Source organism: Electrona antarctica, assembly GCF_951216825.1.
Source record: "Electrona antarctica genome assembly, chromosome: 15".
Classification (NCBI taxonomy): domain Eukaryota; kingdom Metazoa; phylum Chordata; class Actinopteri; order Myctophiformes; family Myctophidae; genus Electrona; species Electrona antarctica.
Window position 1 is genome coordinate 43,375,562 of NC_136796.1, and position 22,454 is coordinate 43,398,015.

A 22,454-nucleotide genomic window follows, 5' to 3' on the forward strand; every position below is an offset into this window, starting at 1 on the left:
TTTCATTGGATTTCATTGGATCAAATCGACAGGAAGTGGAGCACACACAGCCTAGGAAAAAGGTGAATACTATCAAAGATGGTTTATGTATGAAGATGGGCCAACTTCATTGGAGCCACTAGAGGCGAAATGGTACACAAAGCCTACAAATGGTCTCCTAAATATAGTAGGCGTGGTTTGCTTCTCCCCGACCTCCACCCTCCCCCCCTGACAACAACACTGTTTCCACACTCAGTCTAGTAGGTGGTGGTAATGCACCATTTAGGTTTGCCGACCGCCATGAAACCCGATAGAAGAAGAAGACAACAACACTGACAAGTCATTTAACAAAGTACATTGAAAACAACTGACAAGGTGTACTTTTGAAATAGTCGTTTTAGTTTCTCGAAGTCCTCCAACCATATAAATTCATGATTTGGATCTATCTAATTAAAAAGTCTCTCCCTAATAGAGTTGTAGAATGGACAATACAAATTTCCTTTAGATCACACAGACTACATAATCTATCCTCCTCAACCGTGCCTACATATCTGCCTGACCAAGTATGTACCAAGCCAATATGCAGACCAAGTATGCCAGCTCTAATTTGGGCACATCGTTTTAAATATGTCCATTCATTTCACATTATAATATTCACATATTATCATCTTAAATATGGGGTCAGAGCCCCCTATGTGTTGTCCGTGAAATTGCAGATGGACAGAGAGAGGCTTCCGGACTCATCTCAAATCTCGCGAGAGTTTGTTGCTGGGATAAAGACATGTCATTAACAAAGTAGATTTTCTCCTGGTTTGTCTCGCTAAAAGAAGCCATTTTACTATGAATATCTTGTAAATATTGTGTGCCTTGTGATGATTTGGTCCAGTATTTAGTTCAGTGACCATGGAGTTAAGGAATGGTTCAGAAGCTGTGTTCACGTTCACTCTCCCATTGGAAATGAATAGACTCCAACATTCTTCCTGTCTCCTAATAATGTTACCGCCCACCTCACGCAGATACAGGAAGTAAGCAAAGTTGGCCTCTCTTGCTAATTCTCCTCTTGGATACTATCAAGATTTAATCTCAGCCTATTTCTTTATGTGATGCATAAAGAGTCAGTGGTTCTCTCAACACCATATGGAACCCGTAACCCCGTAGATGGGCTCCAGGAACCTCCAGGGGTGCTTGAGGGGGTTCCAGGGGGTCACCCAGAAAAAAACGAGGAACAGTTTAATTTCCCTTTTATTTAGGGAATGAATATTCAGATAATAGGTTTCATTATCAGTTGTAGAAATATGACCAAATCAACTTACAACAAAAAACCTATCTTGTGAGGGTGCCTGGCACAAAATCCTTTCAAATGGGGGTCCATAGCTTTACCTGGGCTGTTACCTAGCCCTGGTCCAGTGCTTACAGCGAGTCTCTCTCTGTCTCTGTCAGAGAGAGACTCGCTGTAAGCACTGGACCAGGGCTAGGCTGTTACCTATCCACTTATTCGTGCCTTGTGGCACATAAGGTCCACAGCTTAATACGTATCAATTTGGTTGGTGGTCCTTGAGATGAAAATGTTTGAGAACAACTGCAATACACTAGTGAACAAACGGTTTGTTTGACCACAAATCTTATGGAATTAGAATTTAAGGCTTCAGAGGTGGAATTCCCAAAACACTCAGTAGGCTATTTGAGACCATGCCAATATTTCAAGGAATGCAGGGTTTAGATTTAACTAAGGAGTTATTGGGTACCTTGAGAGTTTATTTGTCAACAATTCCTCATCACATCATTTAATGTCTCACAGCCTTTGCTACATTCCATTATATTAGATGAACTCGTCTTGCTTCAGTGAGTGTCGTCGGTCAGGAGTTCAGTGAATGAATGACACAGGGAAGTGTTTTTCAAGCATAAAATTACTTTTTAAGTTTTTATGTCATGTGTGTCATTATAGCCGGAAAAAACGAAAAACAAATTAAAATAACAGATCTACAAGTTAACAAATTGTAGCTTGTAGAATGTCTATTTACCCCGTACGACATGGTTGTATGATGAAGGGCTGGTTGATAAAATAGGGCTAGTTGATAAAAATAAGTTAGTTGATAATAGTCAAGGCATTCTGTGTCCTTTTAAGAAAGTCTCAACAGGAGACGTTGTGTTCTTACTGTTGCCCAGAAAACATTGGCATCATACAACCAGGAAAAGCCTGTACTACACTGCAGTGAGCACAAGACGTTCATAGTCTGAAGGCTGGCTTTCTTTGCTAGAAACCCAATAACGGCACTCAGGTGGTGAAGGGGAAAAGTACCTGCCCACCATTGTGAAGTCCAGAGCTTTGAATCCTTCCGGCTTGGTTAATCGTCTACAATTGCAGGTTTTTATTTATTTAAACAAAAATAAAAAATAATGTTTTATTTTGGAGAAACTTTGAATTAAAAACATTATCGTCATTATCAGTGGTCATTTGAGGAGGCGTATTGTGCTTCAATTCCAAAAGTAATTCAAACTACTACAAAAGAGGATCAGGTCATTGTCCACAAACTCAGTTCTGGATGAGTTGTCAGATACAATTCCCATATACAGCAAAAACCTAATGTATTACCTTTTGTAATACATGCATGAGAGTGGTATTTCTGAAAAACAAATATGTACAGGGCAAGGTTGACTCTATGTCCCTGTCCATCACTACAGCCAAGATGAGACAGACATGGACCACCTGCTGCAATCAGGACCGGTGGTCCATGGACCACTAGTTGAGAAACAGTGCACTAAACCTGGTGACCTAAGATGACAATGTTATCATTTACTGCGAAGTCTCGCACAATGAATATATCAAGCCCTTAACAGTCATTATTTCATTTCAAGCTCCCCCCACACTAGGCTATTAAATCAAATTATTCTCAATTCTTACATTTGATGGACTTATGGGGTATTATTAAGCATAGTATTTAGCCTGGAACCCAACCTTCATATCTCTTCCCCTTGGATACGGTGCCCGGTGGGGGCTCCTAATTTCTGATTGTATGAGATATTATGCTACAGGTGGTGGTGGAATGAGAGATGACAAAAGCATAATTGAGGTAGATAGTATAATTAGTGTCTATGATTTGAAGATAGACATCACAAGATAGACATCACATAGCACATCAGTGAGCTGGATGCAATCCTACCTGGAGGGGAGAGAACAGATGGTGGAGGTGAATGGAACACTGTCCCCCCCCCTCCCAGTGAGCTGTGGCGTTCCACAAGGAAGCATACTAGGGACTTTACTGTTCCTAATACTGTATATGTTAACGACATGACTTCAGCTTGTGACTGCAACTTGTTCCTGTTCGCAGATGACTCAGCACTGCTAGTCTCGGACAGGAACAAACTGCAGGTTGAAAAGGCCCTCAGCTCTGAACTCGGTAGAATCTGCACCTGGCTCGCTGATAACAAACTATCTTTACACCTGGGACAAACTGAATCCATTCTCTTTGGATCTAATAGTAATCTCAGCAAGGCAAATGGCTTCTTGGTTAGAGTGGGTGACAATGTTATCACACGTAAAGCTGAAATTACCTACCTAGGTTCCATCCTGGAGGCTAATCTTTCCGGTGATAAAATGGCCACCAACGTAATCAAAAAAGTCAACCAAAGAACAAGATTCCTTTACAGGATCTCCTCACTGGTCAACAAAAACACCTTGAAGACCTTAACAGGAGCCCTCGTACAAGGTTTCTTTGACTATGCATGCACCTCCTGGTACCACAGCACCTCAAAGGCCCTTAAAACTAGGCTCCAGACTTCCCAAAACAAACTGGTCAGGCTCCTACTCCTACTTAATTAGTGCCAATTTGGGGGTCCTTGGTCCTTGACATGAAAACGTTTGGGAACCACTGCCTTAGTGCAGTGGCGTTGCTACATCACCATCTAGTGAAAGTATTAGGTAGTGCAGTTAGCGCCAGGATTGAGGATTCGCCATGACATCCCATCATCCCATGCAGAGACAGGCAATGTCAACCGTCAATGTCAAAGGTTTCTTATGGCCCGGAGCCCCGGACAAAACACTATGCTGTTTAAACAAGTAGACTGCATGCCACGCCATGGTATTATTCTTTCATATTTGCTGTTTTCCGTGTCGGTTGCGTAGCCAATTACCGTCCGTGTTCGACTCAAAACAAACGGTCGTACGCATGCGCACGAGTGAGATCAGCTGACTGGAGTGTGATGTTCTTTCTGTTGAAGGACCTGCAACCTTATCATCATCATTATAATCATCATCATCAGAGATATGCATACACATATCTGAGTGTGTTTTAAACATCAATCAATAGTCCTGCGTGTGGACAACAGTACGGAATCCTTTGAACGCATTGGTAAGTGTAATGATTAAATATAAAATACAACGGTGTCGTGACCACAACCTGCGACTGCATTCATTGCTAGCAGGCTAATGCCAGTGTAAGTGCTCTAATGCTGTGTAACCATAATAACAGTATATTTCTTTCCCAATGTCACAGAAAGATGTTAGACCTATTCATTCAACATACTCTCAATGAGTATATAGTTAACATTCTGAAGTGGACCCTCTTGTAAACAAGTGTGTAATGCTTTGGACTCACAGTTAACAGTTTTTGTATTGAGTTGAAATGCTTGAAATGTACTGTAATTCTGCAAACTGTTAATAAATATTTCAATCAATCAATCAATCAATCAAAAAGTGTTTTTGAACACACAAACACACATCATCACATGATTTCCAATCACTAGATTGATGATCTCATCTGATCACAAGTACAGTGAATAACTCGTCACTTGTGACTGTTGATAGGAATATTTAGACCAAAAGAGGAAGTGTTTTTTTTTGCAATGTGGCACTGATGATCAGGGGTGTAATAATGTCCTAGTTTGTTCTATGACAATGTTTGTGTTGGGCAAGGTGGTTGCTTTGTTTGGACATATATATATATATATAGTGTATATATATGCTTAGGCATAATGTTATAAATGGCTGTGTCTTGTGTTTAGACATTAGGTTAGAGATAGTTAAGTTTAGTTATAAGGTAAAAGTTTGACGTTTACAATCTTGAAGGGCAGCCAGCTACAGGCAATGGCAAGATAGTGGAGAATGGAGATCAGTTGTAACCAAGCTAGGGGTAAGCAAATTATTTATTTTGTTAAAATATGATTTAGAATCATTTTAAAAGAACATTCTGGTTTCGCTACTCACTGCTCCCCAGACTGCTGGTGCCAACTCGCCCCTTTACCAACTCGCCCCGGGCGAGTTGGTAAAGGGGTTCCTAAAGTAACCAAAGTAAATTATGCTCTAACGGTTAAACCTAACCTTATTCCTAACCTTAACCTCAGTAAAACTATGCCTGAACCTAACCCTATTCCTAAACTAAACCCCAGTAAAACTATGCCTAACCCTAAACCTAACCTCTAACTTTATTCTCAGTAAAACAAAATAAAGAATACAAGAACCGTCAGACCGAGCGGTCGGCGTGAGGTCGGCGGAAAAATCCAGGGGCGAGATGGTTTAGGGGCGACCGTACCTGATACCATTCCAGCAACTGAGGGTACTTCTATATCTAGAAGAAGAATGCATTACTCCTTTGATTGATTCAAAGGAGTATAAAGATATCACTCTAGAAGATCACACAAGAAGATGAATAAATGTCTCCTAGAATCTTGATTTGAAAGGCTACAGTACATTCTTTACAAGGGTCACAAGAAATATCAAATGGGGGACAAGGACAACTGAAACTGTATTTAGCAGTGACGAAATGCTTAATGTATTTTTGTGTGTTTGTTTTGTCTTTTCCCAGTTGACCTCGTCACCTAGAATAGATTAGTATATAGATTATCTATATTCTGATACTCATTGTTGCTATAGTGGTTGTTCAGTAACAGGAGACTCCTCTTTTGCTGGAGAGACAGAGAGGAGACTAAATTTAGTAAACAGAAAATGCATTTTGGGGTTGCGTATTGCGATACCAATTGTGTCTATTCAGAATAGAAAACTCGCACCGGATAAAGAAGAGAAATTGGAAGTGATGACACAAAGAAGTGAGCGGACACTAATTAATAGGAACTGGAATACTATAAAATGTAAGCTGATAAATGACTACTCTGTCCTAATTGGCTGAAATTGCCATCCCTATCTGAACATTTATTTTCTGTTTATTAAAGAGCTGGATAGATGTGGGGTCCCCTGTTACTGAACAAACACTCTACTAGAGCAAAGATTACTACTATCAGATTATAGAGCTTTTAGTAAGGGAGGCTGAAATCAACCAAAAAAGAACACGCACATCCAAGTGCCTACTAGGCAGGGTGCTGGATTAAATCAAGTCATAAGTAGATAAATGAAACAATCCGCACAACATTTTCTGCTCCGAGAGGAACGTTACCACTTTTTAAGTAAAGAAGTCTCGGAGCAAAAATCCACAAAATGGTTTGTGGATTGTTTCATTTATCTACTTTTGACCTATTAACAAAACACCCTTTTGTCTTAACCGAAATAATATCACTTGCACTACCCTTTTTAACCCATTCTGGACGGGAACCCCTTTTGGTGTTTTAACTAAGCATTACGTTATACTTTAGCTATTGAAAAATAGCAGATCTACAAGCTCATAGCGCGCCACCGAGTGGCGCGCTACGAGCTTGTAGGTCTGCTATTTTAGAAAAATCTTAAAAATGCGGCACAAATCATTGAATGAATATATATTCTTTCAGAGCGAATGTTTTTATTTTATTTCGACGTCCGGCCTAAATAAGTGCCCTTTAGCATTCTATCAAATGAATGATCTCCTTCTCTCCTGGCCTAAGTGAATCCTCTGTATCCGTGAGCCGGTGGACTACTACTACTACTGTACCTCTCTGGCAGCAGCCATGGCTGAATTCTGGTTGATCTCGGCACCGGGGGAGAAGACGTGCCAGCAGACCTGGGACAAGATGATGGTGGCCACCACACGCACCAACAACATCTCCACCAACAGCAAGTTCAACATCCCGGATCTCAAGGTCATCAGCGTTGCATTGCGTTTGTGTCTGTAAAACATATATTTTCAGTCTAAGGCGCGATTCATACTCCGAATAAAAGTCGGTTCGGCTCTGTAGAGCCTACAATGTGACGTCATTTGAGGTTCGGGGGGGGCGGGTACCGTCCTAAAGTCGGCTCTTCGGTGCTACTGACAATTTCTGACGAGCCAAAATCATTTCGGCACTACAGCGCCGAAACAGCGGTAAAATAGGAGTATGAATCGGCCCTAAGCCTTGTCTGTGTCACATGTTTTATGCAGAGCAGCTAAAGCTTGATGTGTTTGTTTATTTGACTATACGCCTTGGGTTAGTTGCAGGCCAGTGTCAATGTTATTCTGATGAGCAGGGTTTGAAATTGGTTGATCATAATCCATTCAACGCTCGAGGCTGGTTGAAAAGGCTAGAATAAATACAATACAAAGTCAAACATGAGCTCTTATCAAACAAGTTTTCAGTTCTGTGTGGGGAAGTCATTGGCAAACAACACAGCAGGCAACATTGTGAGGTGTTGTGGTTTCAATACTTAATGAGCACTGTTTGAAATATTCTAATGTTCTGTCTGACAACAGGTTGGAACGCTGGACGTCTTGGTGGGCCTGTCTGACGAGCTGACGAAGTTGGACACTTTTGTGGAGGGGTAAAGTGTACTGCTATAACTAGGAGTCCCAACCCCATATTATTATTATCTGATATTTCATGATTTGAAATGCAAATTCTTTATCGTGAAATTAAGTAACACTGACTTCTGTGTCCACTGCATGTTGGGAGCCACAGCAGTATGGTTGGTTTAGTGGTGACAGCAAAGAGGCTCCCGAGCTAAAGTTATGTGAGGAATGCATATCACATTCTAGCACTATACTAGTATCCAGAAGGCTGCTGCTGTCACCATGTGCCTCTTCTCCTCATCACTTGGCCATTAATCCATGTAGGCCTGACCTCAAAAATTAAAAAAAGATCTTCTAAATCCTCCAGTTTTCTGAAATAAATATTTTCACGATTTTTCAAAAATAGCAGACCTACAAGCTCGTAGTGCGCCACTCGGTGGTGCGCTACGAGCTTGTAGATCTGCTATTTTTCAATAGCTAAATTATAACTATGTTTAAAACACCAAAAGGAGTTCCCGCCCAAAATGGGTTAAACCACTTCCTGTTTTATTGCGTTGTCGCATGGTGGAAATAGCAGATCCACAACCTCACAATGTGTTGCATCGTGACATGATGTGACCTTGTAGATCTGTGTTTTTTTTTTTTTTTTGTTGAAACTACAACATTCCGATAATGAACATGCCCAAAATAAGGACACTAGGTTGAAAGTGGTGAAGTCATGCCTCTGTCTGAACTATAATTATTTGGGGGCTTTCTAGTGTTGTGAAGAAGTTGGCCCAATACATGGCGGATGTTCTGGAAGACAGCCGAGACAAAGTCCAGGAGAACCTACTGGCCAACGGAGGTAATGATATTATTATGAATACGAAATAATTACATTTTATCATTTTGTCTTCTGTGTGTGTGCAACAAAGCGGTGTTCCGAATAGTATATCCAATAAAAAGTAAACACAAAAAGTAAAATAAAAATAGAAAGTGACACATAACTAGAATAATAAAGGCATATTTGACATTCACTCCAATCTGCTTTAAAAAAGAACATTCTGGATTTTGGTACTCACTGCTCCCCAGACTGGTGGTGCCGACGTATTCCAGGCAATGAGGGCAAAGACCTGATCTTATACTCCTATTTTTATTTAAAGGAGTAAGAGATCATACTGTCCCTGTTGTAATGTACTGAAGGAGATTTAATGAAATCTAAGATTTGAAAGGCTACAGGGTCACAAATATATGGGGGATAACTGAAACTATATTTATCGAACCGTAGTTGTAATAAGTGAGCAGTGAGAAATGCGTTCAAAGTATTTTTTGTGTGGTTCTGTCTTTCCCAGTTGACCTCGTCACTTATATCACCAGATTCCAGTGGGACATGGCCAAGTATCCCATCAAACAGTCTCTGAAAAACATCTCAGAGATCATTGCAAAGGTAGTCTATAGTGGAAGGTGAACAGGTTTCATATTTTCTTTTAAATGGATTTACGTATAGCCCCTCCATTCAAAGCAGGACACTTAACAATGTGCATTATATTCATTCACTGTGGCACTTGGCTCCGGAGGTAGAGTGGCCATCTTGGAATCGGAAGGTTCACAGTTTGAGCCCCGGCTCCTCGTGTCAAAATGTCCTTGAGCAAGACAATAAAAACCCTAACTGCTCCCGAAGAGCAGGTCGGTGTCCTTGTATGGTTTCCTCCAGCATCGGTGTGCGAATATATTGCAATACACTTTACAAAAGCACTTTGGATGAATGAACCAATTTCCATTCACATACTAATGGAGGTGTGTGAAAGATGTCTTGACGTCTGCACACACCAGCCTGCTCGTTGGGGTGCAGTTGGGAGTTCAGTGTACTGTCTTGCTCAAGGATAGTTTGATATATTTCCAGGAGTTTCTCCAGAAAGTGTAAAATAATCTCAGCAGAAGATATCTCTGCTGTCGGGAGGAAACCTCATAACTCCAAAATGTTCATTTTTCAGGAAATTAAGCTATACAGCCTCATCAAAGTTGATTTATATATAACTTTATATATTGTCTTACTTCCACGAGAGGTGGCGGAGTTAGTTGCGTTAGCAGACATTTTGAGGGTCCAATGGAGTTAAGAGGTTTTGTCCAAAGCACTTTTTACTACTTTCCGTTGGTTCAATATTTTCGAAACAACACACAGACGTAAAGGTCAAAAACCTCAAAAATGGAGTTATGAGGTTTCCGCTCCCGACAGCAACGATATGCTCCTGTATATTTCAGGAGCATATTTTAGAATGTTCTGTAGACGACCCTGAGCACTTATTGCTTGTGTTGTAGCAAGTGACTCAGATAGAAAACGACCTGAAGTCGAGAGCGTCCAACTACAACAACCTGAAGGGAAACCTGCTAAACCTGGAGAGGAAGAATGCGTGAGTAAAGCTTCATTTGTAATCCGTAGTTAGTATGACTATGTCGCATGACGGTGTTTCTTGCCTAAGAAAAACCCCAAAACTGATCTTCAAGCTGACAAAGCATTGCGACATGATTGATATACAGTTTGCAACTACATTTGGTCATTAATCCTCCATTAAGGTTCATTCGTCCAATTTCCATATAGTTCTTGAATGGCCACTCAATTACTCAGTGACTAACCTGTGCTATTACTGTATATGCATTGTGCTGTAGAGGGAGCCTGCTGACCAGGAGTCTGGCTGACATCGTGAAGAAAGATGATTTTGTTCTCGACTCAGAGTATCTGATTACTATGATCGTGGTCGTCCCGAAGTAAGTGCTCCACATCGGCCCCCTGCAGGTCACCCTCAGTCAGTGTTGTTTTCTTTTTTTTAAAACATATGTTTATTGGTAGCGGGTTTCAACAATTTAAGTTCAGTTTGAACATACCATTCTTTTTTCATTTTCTCCCTCACCCCATCCCTCCCCCCACAGTTATTGTCATTATTAAAACAATATATTAAAAAAAAACAAAAAACGAATTATTGAGTACAGACATACAAAAACAACAGTAGCAACAAGAAAAAAAAAGAAAGAGATCCAGTCCAATCAAACAACCATACATTGTTGACCAAGTGTAAACAGCAGGACACAAAACAAATAATTTAAGTACAGATGACAAAAACAATAATTCAAGCACAGATGACAAAAACAATATAAATAACAACAACAAACAAAAAATAAATACAATAAATACAATTATAAGTTGGGTTATTAAAGTTCAAAAGATAGTCACAAGTTGTTAGAAAAGATTGCGTTGAATCGGAACGTTGACATACATCACCCTCCATAAATGATACTCATAGTATTGACTCAATTAGTCTGTCGGAAGTACTCTCAGATTCTCAAAATAGGTAATAAACGGTTGCCAGCTAGAAAAGAACCTTTCTGTTGAACCTCTAATTGTAAATTTAATTTTTTCCAATTTTAAAAACCCCATAATATCCTTAAGCCACATAGCTATAGAAGGGGAAGTTGGGGATTTCCATCCCAAAGTCAGTGTTGTTTTGGCAGCAAATTTCTATTTTAGTTGTAGTCATAGTCTTCGGAATGAATCTAAATATCATAAGATTTTAGTCGACTAATTCTACGAGAATGTTTTGTCGGGCCTTGATGCCGTCGTAATGACTGTTTTTACACATGCTGAAAATAGCCGATCTACAAGATCTGCTATTTTCAGCATGCAACCAAGTGTAAAATGACTTATACTGGATCTCTTGTCCACTAGTCCCTTCCTAACATTTTAGTCTAGTTTTTATTTGTTGACAAAATCGACAGTATATTTAGTCTTAGTTTTAGTCATCATAGCTTAGTTTTCATTTAGTTTCAATTTAGTTTTCGTCAGTGGAAAAAGGTTTAGTTTTAGTCGACGAAATCAACACTGCCCTCAATCATACTTGTATTGTGTTTGGTTCATTTCATATAGGAACAAAACCCCCAATGCAGTACAAAAAAAATAACATTTAATAGATTGCACACTTTGCCATGTAAATAAAACAAACAATAACTATCATACGAATAGTAAGCTACATTCAGTAGAAGCATACATCGCACATAGGACCTACTGTAGGCAAGAGTGTCTGTTTGAGATGATTGATTGATACTCCTTAAGCCTAATTTATAATTTTCTCTATAAAAACAACTGACTGAAAATCGAGCTACACAGTTGTAAGACGAAGCAAGAATTAGGGAAGATTGAAAACCTTCTACAGGCTGACCTGAACCTTCATACAACACATTACACATCTACCTGTTGGAATCGTCTTATTTGAAGTCATGTGGTGGTCAGTCATTGTGATTTATCAATGTAATTTCTTCCAATATATCGTATGTTTACCTACATAAATGTCCAAATCTTTTTCTCCACTGTGTGTGAACAGGATTGGCTACACTGACTGGCAGACAACGTATGAATCCCTTTCCGAGATGGTGGTACCGCGCTCCACTAAGTATGTTTTAGCACCTACATTCAATAGATGAGATTGTCAGCGTTGTGGCAATGATATTGTGTATTGAGTCAATAATGTTGGCGATCGTCTCTCCGCCAATGTAAAGGCGATTTTGGGTTCGCTAAAAATACGAAGTGCAACCAGCCTTTTAATTTAGTTTTTAATGTGTGTGTTTTTCTTAAAAGAAAATTCAATGGGAAAAATAAACAAAATAGCTGTTTTACAAGCTCACAATACGTTTAAATAATGTTTGCTATTTTCGCACGACACTGTTTCATGATGAATTATAAAATAGGCTTAATCAGACTAATCAATTTAGTTGATTATAAAACAAATTAAATTTTCACATCAATTTGTTGATAATGTTTTTTGAATAATTATAAAAAAAAAACACTTCTCAATTCCACTAATCGAAAACATAATTGATACAATAATCGCCAAGAAAGTAGTCCATAGTAGTCCTAAAATGAATATTTTACTATTTTACGTTTCATGTACCAAATATGATCTCAAACACTAGGATACCTTGTTTTCTTCGAACCAGCCCCTTCTCTTGTAATTAATTGCAGCCTCTCACTGGCAGGCACGGTGTGATGCCGTAACCTAGCAACCTAACCTTTGTTGGCAGAATATAATACGATGCCCTTCGCTGAAGTAACCTGGAGAGGAGAAATGCATGTCCACTGTTCCAAAACGGAGATCCCTGACAAAGAGGACTTTGTTTTGGATCATTTTAACCCATTTAGACCTGAGGACGAAAAACTTCTAAATCCTGACAGTTTTCTGAAAAACCTATGACAAGGACCCCCAGAATTATCTGTATTTGGCCACCGACCCCCATCTGAAAATATGTCGTTCCAGGGACTCCCACAGAAGCAAAGATTTGAGTTCAAAACGTTCGCTCTGAAAGAATATATATTCAAAGATTTGCGCCACATTTTCACGATTTATCAAAAATAGCTCAGAATATCTACAAGCTTGTAATGCAGCACTCGGTGCCGCGCTATGAGCTTGTAGATCTGCTATTTTTCAACAGCTAAAGTAGGGTTCCTGCCCAGAATGGGTTAACAAGTGGTTCCACACTGGTTATTTTTGTTGTTCAAAGATCTGCTTTTCTGATAATTGACAGACGTCATGTTCATTTTAGAGATATGGAAATGCAGATTATCCTTTCATAAATTGTAGTGCTATTTTCTTGACATTTTTGGTCGATCAAACAGGACAGTAGTGAAAGAGGGTTACGGAGGGTTCCGAAGCCCGCTATAGAGCGTCGGAGTCCCGCCCCCTTTCATGACGACGCCAGGCCCAGGAAATAATTCCCATTGCATTTTCCCCATAGACATAAAACTAAGACCTTTTAAGCGTCGTACGAAGCCAACTCGAGTCGTGACAAATCATGACAACAAACACAATCTTTTGGACCAAACAAATAATTACAAAGAAGAAAAACAACAACAAAAGTGTTGTAACCTGCCGTTTTTTTCTTCTTTCTAATTATTTGTTCGCCCCAAAACATTGTGTTTATTGTCATGATTTGTCAAGAGTTGGCTTTGTCCGCGGCGTAAACGTCTTTAAATAAATACTTTTTGAAAGGTCTATGAGGAAAATGAACGGGGAATTATTTTCCGGGTCTCTCGATGGGGCGGGACTGCGACGCTCTATTCTGAGGCATCGCCATTCCAACACGCCGCATTACTAACCCCGTTCCCTAAGCCTAAACCTAACCGCACGCGGTAGTCGGAATGGCGGTGCATTGGAATGCCACTATGTCCCTGTGAAGGTAGATATGAGTGATTGCATATACTGCACAATTAAGTGGAATTAATTAAAAAAAAGAAAAAGTCATTTTATGTCTCACAATTGTGTAGTCATGAATTATTGGGAATTAATTCAAACATTGTAAACAAGACAACCCATCTTTGCAGTAATTAGGCTCACAGAGGCACAATATAATACATACCAACATATACAATTTGGCCAAAATAAAGCACAAGAGAAAATGAGAATGAGAAAAGTGTGCATATAATATTTTATCTTGGCGTTCGGCTCTGCTACATTTTTCTCCCTGCTCGGCACAATTACACAGCCATCATTAAACATTAACCCATTCTGAACGTTATACTTTAGCTATTGAAAAATAGCAGATCTACAAGCTCCCCACTACAGAAATAGCAGGTGGTGGTGGGAGAAAACATTGCATAACAACAATCAGGAACCATATGCAGAAGGAAGGCAGGAAGAATGCATGCAGTCTAACCCCCTTTTTGAAACTAGCTCCTGAACTAACTCCGCAAGCTACGTGTCGTATACGTTCTGCATGCAGCACGGCCACACGACAAAGTAAAAGCACATTACGAATACCACATAAATAAGGCTATAGAAGTCCTCCCTGGGCCCAGGCGGTGGCGTAACCGTCTGGGCACCCGACTGGTAATCCAGTCGCAGTGTGCCGCGGGTTCGACTCCCGAGCCTGACACGGCCTTTACTGCATGTCTTCCCCCATCTCTCTCCCGTTTCCTGTCAGCCTACTGTCTGTCCCTTCAAAAACCAATAAAAGGCGTAAGCCGCAAAAAAATATCTTAAAAAAAAATAAAAAAAGAAGTCCTCCCTGCTGCAGTTGTAAACATCTGACCCGAGGCCCTTCGCCGCATGTCATCCTCTCTCTCTCTCCCGCCATTCCTGTCTCTCTCTTATTGTCACTAAAGGTGACAATATAATAATAATAATAATTATTTACCTTTTTTAACAACCTGTATTCAAACTCTTCCTGATGTCCTTGTGTGTCCTCTTCCTCTATAGCCTCCTGTTTGAGGACAACGACAGTGGCCTGTTCAGCGTGACCCTCTTCAGGAAGGCCATCGACGACTTCAAACACAAAGCCAGGGAGAACAAGTAATGACGGGCTCGTTTTTTTTTTTGTCCTAACAATTGAACCAGCCAATCATAATCGTGCTTGCAGCCACTCCGGTTAGCATGACGTCGTAGAGATCCATGTGCTTGTGCATCACTTTACAGAGGATGTGTTCGTGCGTGCGTGCGTGCGTGCGTGCGTGCGTGCGTGCGTGCGTGCGTGCGTGCGTGCGTGCGTGCGTGCGTGCGTGCGCGTGTGTGTGAGTGCGTGCGTGCGTTGCACTGGTGATTGATGGCCAGCCTCTCTCCTGTTTGTGCCGTGTTGTTTGCCAGGTTTACGGTGCGTGAATTTCAGTACAATGAGGAGGAGATGAAGGCAGACAAAGAGGAGATGACGCGTCTGTCCACCGACAAGAAGAAACAGTTTGTATGTCCTTTTAACCCATTTCGGACTGAGGTCGATTAAAAAAAGGGCATCTAAATCAGTTTTCAGTTTTCTGAAAAACCTTATGTTTCTATGTCAGTGGTGCTCAACCTTTTTCATGTCAAGGACCCCCAGAATTATCTGTATTTGGCCGAGGACCCCCCTCTGAAAATATGTTGTCACATGAGTGTGATTTGTTTTTTACTACAAAGAAAATGTGTAAATGCAGCAGACTATTCATAGCGAACAGTTCAATTGATTGCCGTGGGTACTTGCAATGAACATGGTTTGGGTTTTGCATATTTAATTGCAAAAAGTGGCGCCTCTACCAAAAGGACTTCATCTGTAGAATAGCTAAAATAGCCGATCTACAAGCGACGTTGTAGATATGCTATTACGGTAACTATTTCTGTGGCCTTTTCTGCCTATATTTTGATAGTACATGAAGATTGACAGGAAATGGACAGGGTGACACCATAGAGTAATAAAAGTTTAGAGACCGAACCGGAGCGTTAGCCCCGCCCCCAAGCTATTCATTTCGATGGAAGTTGCTCAGTGGCGTTTTGAAGCACCCGGAAGACTGCCCCGGAAGTACAATTATAACTCAATGGCTCGAGCGAGCGGAAGTTTAGCCTAGCCTAGCCCCGGACCTCAAGATCCCGGAAGCACCCGGAAGACTGCCGGAAGTACAATTATAACTCAATGGCTCGAGCTAGCGGAAGTTTAGCCTAGCCTAGCCCCGGACCTCAAGATCGAGGTCCGTCCACCTCCATGAAAGTGCTGCAATTCCACATTTCGCCCGTAGGTAGTGGCAGCTTCAACGTTGGATAGCCTTACTGGGGGCTTGGGTGACACGCAGCAAAGGTCACCAGGCTCGGGAACCCACAACGTGCTTGCATTAGACTAGACTCGAGCATTAGAGACTTTCATTACTGGAGCCTATACGTATGCCAGTGCCACTAGGCCAGGGGTGCCCACACTTTTTTGACTTGAGAGCTACTTTCTAAATGACCAGCTCAACAAGATCTACCCACCGACAAAATGATAATAATCATTGCTGAAAATAGTTTAAATATGTAACTGAGGGGGCTTTGGAATATCAGAGCTGGCGTTACATACAGTATGAGACAAATGCACATTGGGATGTGAAATAGACGGGGAGAAATTGAGTTTTTTGCACAGCAACACTCTTGAAAACAAAATATTGCATTGTGGGTTTCAGCTGACAGGCCATTTTGATGTCGTTCAATCTAGTTACCTTAATTCAAGTGGCAGATGCCAAAAATATTTTTATATTTTAAATTAAATATTCTATATTCTATTCTATGTCATGTGATCTACCTGCACAGCCTTTGTGATCTACTGGTAGATGGCGATCTACCTTTTGGGCAGGCCTGCACTAGGCCACCTGCACCACTAACTATTTTATTTTATTGTTTAGAAGTTTCTGTAATCTCTCACCAATAATGACATGTCCAATAGAGGGATGCCTGGTTGAAAGTGGTCAACTCTTTGCTGTCATGCTCATTTTAAATGTGTCCCCTTAAAATGCTCATTTCGTTCATATAGGGGCCCTTGGTACGATGGCTGAAAGTGAACTTCAGCGAGGCCTTCATCGCATGGATCCACATCAAAGCCCTGCGTGTATTTGTGGAGTCGGTCTTAAGGTGAGCAAGACTACCTCCTACACTTGTTTTACGTTGAGCCGCTTACAAGTTGTGAGCGAACATTTCGTGCGCAGTTCAGTTCGGCAAGTCATAAGACCGTGGGTTCCGTGACGCATGCTGAGCATGTGGAAGTGCCGCCTAGTATGCCTGTGCTCCGCGGCCCACGATACGTCACCGACCCTACCTGTGCGTTTTCACCCCAGCTCCGTGGTTTCCCTTTCCGTCTCATGCGATGGCCCGAGAATATACACGGACAGCAGACACACGACATTCACGCAGAAGCAACAACACAGAACAGCAGACACACGACATTCACAGAGAGAAAACCAACAACATGGAACAACAACAACACAACCGGCCCAGCACGGAAAACACCCGGTCAGGAGTAGGCAAAAATCAAGTGTGACCGTCTGTCTCACTCGGATCGCACTGCGACCCAGATGCGTGGCTTTAGACGTGAGACAGACGGGTCGAGCTTCTAGTACTGTACATAGTACATAACCATACTCCATAGCAGTTTGCTGTTTAATGGTGCATTAAAAATACATACAATGAATGGGGGTTCTGATCAGGCTGAAACGTTGCTGTATTATGGAGTTTTAAGTCATAGATTACTGATGTCTTAAGGGCCTTTCAATCGTGAAGCGAGGAATGCAGGCGTTGTTGCCTGGATCAACGACGGGTCTCCTCCAGGTCTGCTCAAGAGGGGCGTGACGACGCAAGCGTAAAAAAAAGCGCAACAGTTTCCAGGTCTGGTGAGTCGCGGGCGTGTGCACGAAACGAGCAACAAATTCACGGGACTGCGCTCCACGTAAATACGCTTGCGTTGTCGCACCGCGACTGCTCCCCAGTGCTCCGCACAAAAACTATAAAAAACTATAGGCGCGTCATATCGCTTCACGTTTGAAAGGCCCTTAAGGCTGTACCCTAGCCCTGTTTTTAGGATTCCAACTTCAGCAGGGATTTTCGAGCGGACGTCAGAACTAATCGTTTCTGATTTAAACATTTCAAAAAAATCAGACCCGTCTGAACCGAGTGGTGCTGCTGGGGTGTCGGACTATTGCCTGCCTAATTGCTTATTGCCTACACTCTCTTCATATTGTGTACCAAACACACTAGTGTATTCACATTCTATTCATTCAATTTACCTTCCACCACATTAGTGGCCCGCCAGACTTGGCTTTAGACTTGTTGTGAAGGTAATGATCCATCTCTTTTTTTGGCACCGCCGTTACCTTCCTCTCTCTCGTCTTCTTCATCCTCCACCTTTTTGGGCCGGTGGTCCCGCCGCCCTGTGGCCGTCTCCTCTCCCTCTTCCTCACGTGCACAGTCTTCCTCGGTAGTGTCACGCTGGTGTTAAGTGATCAGCAAGGAGAACAACCTGGAAATCAAATTGCCCTTTAACTCATTTTGGGCGGGAACCCCTTTTGGTGTTTTAAGCATTATGTTATACTTTAGCTATTGAAAAATAGCAGATCTACAAGCTTGTTAATTTAACTCAGAGAGTTAAATTAACAGTGGTTTTACAATATAAATTGGGGTACCAGAGATAGAAATGCCATTAAATAGGGGGTCCGTAGCATAATACGTGTGAAAAAGTCCAGTCGAGTGTGTTTGTCTCGTGTCCTGATGTCCATGCACGACTTTCTAATCATTGTAAACGCAACATGAACATCGTATTCCGATGGTCTAGATATATTTTCGAGTAAAAAAAAAAAAGAGAGAAAAAAAACGTTCGAAGCCCATTAATTAAAGTTCGAGTCCATTATTAACCCATTTTGGACGGGAACCCCTTTTGGTGTTTTAAACATCATGTTGTAATTTAGCTATTGGAAAAATAGCAGATCTACAAGCTCGTAGCTCTGTAGGTCTGCTATTTTTGAAAAATCGTGAAAATATTTATTTCAGAAAACTGGAGGATTTAGAAGATTTTTTTTAAAATGTTGAGGTCAGGCCTGAATGGGTTAAGATTCGAGTGCCAACGTAACGATCGATTATCCGAACCTCCGAAGGTTCGGGGGACAGCGTTGCTGATCGCATGGAGGTCCTAGATCCACATTGTGGTTCCACATGTTGATCCACATAATTCCATCTTTCTTCACAATTCCTCTATTGTAGATACGGTCTTCCGGTCAACTTCCAGGCCATGTTGCTTCAGCCCAACAGGAAGAACATGAAGAAGTTGCGGGAGGTTCTGTATGACCTCTACAAACACCTGGACAGCAGCGCTTCCATCATCGACGTGAGTCTCCTCCTCCTGTGGCACTTCTCACTTCCCGCTGATCACAACGTAGTCTCGCGTAGCCAGACAACTATTCCACAATCTCCGAATGCTACAGTATATAGAGTCTGGAACTACAGCCCCCATGAGCGGAGTAAGGAAGCTGCCATTTCCGTTCACGAAAATATATTTTAAAATATCTTTACATTTAATTTTTGTATTTATTTTTGTAACAAGCTATATATATGCCTTAGATGATTTCTATTTATATTACAATAAATTTGCGCGACTGTAAAGACGAAACGGCAGTGGAGAGGAGGCTCCACTTCCGCTTTATATTTTACTCATGACAGCTATTCCGATGCTCCAGCATTTGGAAATTGCGAGAGTCAACAGTCTGGTAACGCGAGACTAATCACAATTTGTGAAGTGGCACAGCTTATGATCCCAACGTGTCACAATACCACTTCACGGCTCTGTGGGGACCCTCGGGGGGGGGGGGGGGGGGCTGGGGGTGTGTAACGTCATTATTGGTAAATAAAAAATTATATATATATATATATATATATAATATATATAAATATATGCTGAAATGGCAGATCTATAAGCACACAATGTGGCAGTTTTCAAATTAGATTAAGAACTTTTGTGGCTAATTTGGTTGAGCTTAAAATAGATCAAGTGGTTTATATATATATATATATATAAAGCGAAAAAATTTAACTCAAATCTTTGCTTCTGGGGTGTCCCTGGAACAACATATTTTCAGATGGGGGTCGGAGGCCAATTACATATATTTTTGGAGGTCCTTGACATTAAAATGTTTGAGAACGACTGACATAGAAACATGGAGGTTTTTCAGAAAACTGTCAGGATTTAGAAGGCATTTCTAGAATCGTCCTCAGGTCTAAATGGGTTAAGTGGTTTATTGCTATCTGGTCCGCAGGCGGCTATCGACATCCCAGGTCTGAATCTGAGCCAGCAGGAGTATTACCCCTACGTTTACTACAAGATTGACTGCAACCTGCTCGACTTCAAGCACTAAGAGACCCGTCCCCTCCGCCAAACATCTGTCCTACCCACGGAAACCCACTCTGTCGACCATGGGCAGCATTCTGACACCACACAAACAAGCTACCAGCTGTCATTTTCCTTCCTGCTTTCCATCTCCCAATCTCTTTCTATCTCTCTTTCACATGAAACATTCCTTTATACGTACCCAATGGCCCATATTTATAAAGCTATGGGGAAGAGAAGTGCTGTTTACAGGTTGACTGAGTTCTTCTTATCCCCTTCTTTTTATTTTCTCCCCACTTAAGTTGTTACGACAATTCTCCCCCCATGTGTATAGTAAATCGACCCCTACTATTTGATCTTGGGGAGGGTGTCAGTGTAAGCACACCTAAGATTCCATGCGTGGACAAAAGAAGCTGTCTGCCGGCGTCTCTTCCGGGTTTTTAGACAGCTGGTGGGTGGAAATGAAGCTCCACCCACGTCGGCCAGATTCCCGGAAAAGCTTGCCCCAGCGGCATTCTGCCGCGTGGGTAGAGCTTCATTTCCATCCACCAGCTGTCTAAAAACCCGGGAAGAGACGCCGGCAGACAGCTTCTTTTGGCCGTGCATGGAAGCTTAGGTGTGCCCAGAGTGTCAGTAGACAACCCTGTCTCTCCTCCGACGATGGAGTCGCCAGCCACCTAATGGTGAAGTTTCATGAGAGGGCATACTGTGTGTGCACATGAATAAACTAATCGTTCCCAGTTCCATTCCCTGCTGAACAGGCAGTCCCAGACAACTTTTAGGGAGTAGCTAGATCACCCTCCCTGCTTCCCATGGCTTTCCCCTTCCCCTTCTGCCGTCTGTGTTCGGCCGGGCCAAGCCGCATTGCACCACAGAGGATTCGAACCCCCCAGTCTCCACGATATAGCACCTGATGTTCTACCATACGCGATGCATAAGGGAGCCCCTGAACTGTCTTTTGTCTTAAAGTTCTGTGACCATGTCTCCATTTCCCTCCTTACACGTGCAGCCTGATTTATAGGTTGTTCAGCTTAAAGGGCCTTGAAAACGGGGAGCGAGGAACGCACACGTTGTTGCCTGGACCAACGACAGGTCTGCTACAGGTCTGCTCAAGAGGGGCGCGACAACGCAAGTAAAAAAAAAAAAAAAAAAGATAAACCGAATCCAGGTCCGGTGTGTCGCGGGCGTGTGCACGAAACGAGCACGCGCGCAACAAATTCACGGGACCGCGCTCACGTAAATACGCTTGTGTTGTCGCACCGCGACTTCTCCGGGGCAAAAACGCAGGTCTCATTGAAAATGAACTATAGGCGCGTTTTATCCCCATTTGCAAGGCCCTTTTATTGGACATTTTTCATTGTTGATGTCATTGTGAAGGGTTTACGAAACAATTCACTATGGCGAAAATGGATATGGTGAATATTGGACTTCAGATGCACGGTAAAAATCGTCTGCAATAATTTTACCCTGAGTGTGTAAAGATTTTTACACTGAGAATTTGACTGTAGTTGGCTTTTTCCCTTTATTCTGCTACTAGTACCGGGATCGGTTCATGTTCAATGGGGAAATGGTACAAATACACAGTATATATATATGTATGTTAAAGACAGTATTTATTTTAAGATTATAAAAGCAATGGGTGGAAAACGGTCATTTCTTTGTTGTTTTGAAGGTGTGGTTGTGTCCGTCTAGCTCCGTGTGGAATGTCCGTTTAGAAGTTTAGACGATGTGACGAGATGCACCTGAGCCACTGTCACCGTGAAATACAGCTCATTTTATCAAGAGGCGATATGTTTAACTGTATGCTACCACCATTTCTGTACATTATATTTAAGAAAATAATATATAACTATATAATGTGCAAATGCTGTATTGTCGACATGTGTTTGAAAAATGAAAACTGTCAAAGTGAAAAACATCAAAAATAAATGTGTGTGTGTGTGATATCTACTGTAAATGCCGAAGTCAAATGTCCATGCATTTGTACTGCGGAATAAATGTGGCTGTTGGTAAACGACGTAAAGGTCGGTATTGTTTTTCCTGGGCTTCCGTGATTATTATTGATGAGGTGGTGATCAATACTGTGACGCAGGTAGGGAGCAAGCTACAGCTGGATCCCGCTAGACTAGACTGAGGATAAAGACTCAAATTCAACCGATAACTATAGGCTACCTGAGCTGATGATATTATGCCTGTGCAACTGACTCCAAAATGATTCATTGTTTTAAAGGAGCTCCACCATGAATTTGA

General features: G+C 41.7%; 1 protein-coding gene across 1 annotated transcript; it reads left to right on the top strand.

Annotated features, from left to right (window-relative positions):
• Positions 1-4,148: 4,148 nt before the first annotated feature.
• LOC306939005 (V-type proton ATPase subunit C 1-A) lies at positions 4,149-22,221 on the top strand. The gene is made up of 13 exons (XM_079523439.1): positions 4,149-4,328; positions 6,787-6,981; positions 7,569-7,636; positions 8,363-8,448; positions 8,936-9,030; positions 9,903-9,994; positions 10,251-10,349; positions 11,957-12,025; positions 14,825-14,917; positions 15,209-15,302; positions 16,869-16,966; positions 19,085-19,208; positions 20,134-22,221. The coding sequence occupies exons 2-13, from the start codon at positions 6,850-6,852 to the stop codon at positions 20,230-20,232; spliced, it is 1,149 nt and encodes a 382-aa protein (XP_079379565.1). The 5' UTR covers positions 4,149-4,328; positions 6,787-6,849; the 3' UTR covers positions 20,233-22,221.
• Positions 22,222-22,454: the final 233 nt, after the last annotated feature.

Excerpts from the sequence above, each read along its gene's own strand:
- LOC306939005 (XM_079523439.1), top strand. The coding sequence starts at position 6,850 with ATGGCTGAATTCTGGTTGATCTCGGCACCGGGGGAGAAGACGTGCCAG. Across the intron at positions 10,350-11,956 it reads ATGATCGTGGTCGTCCCGAA|GATTGGCTACACTGACTGGC; the intron begins GTAAGTGCTCCA and ends GTGTGTGAACAG. Across the intron at positions 14,918-15,208 it reads CACAAAGCCAGGGAGAACAA|GTTTACGGTGCGTGAATTTC; the intron begins GTAATGACGGGC and ends GTTGTTTGCCAG.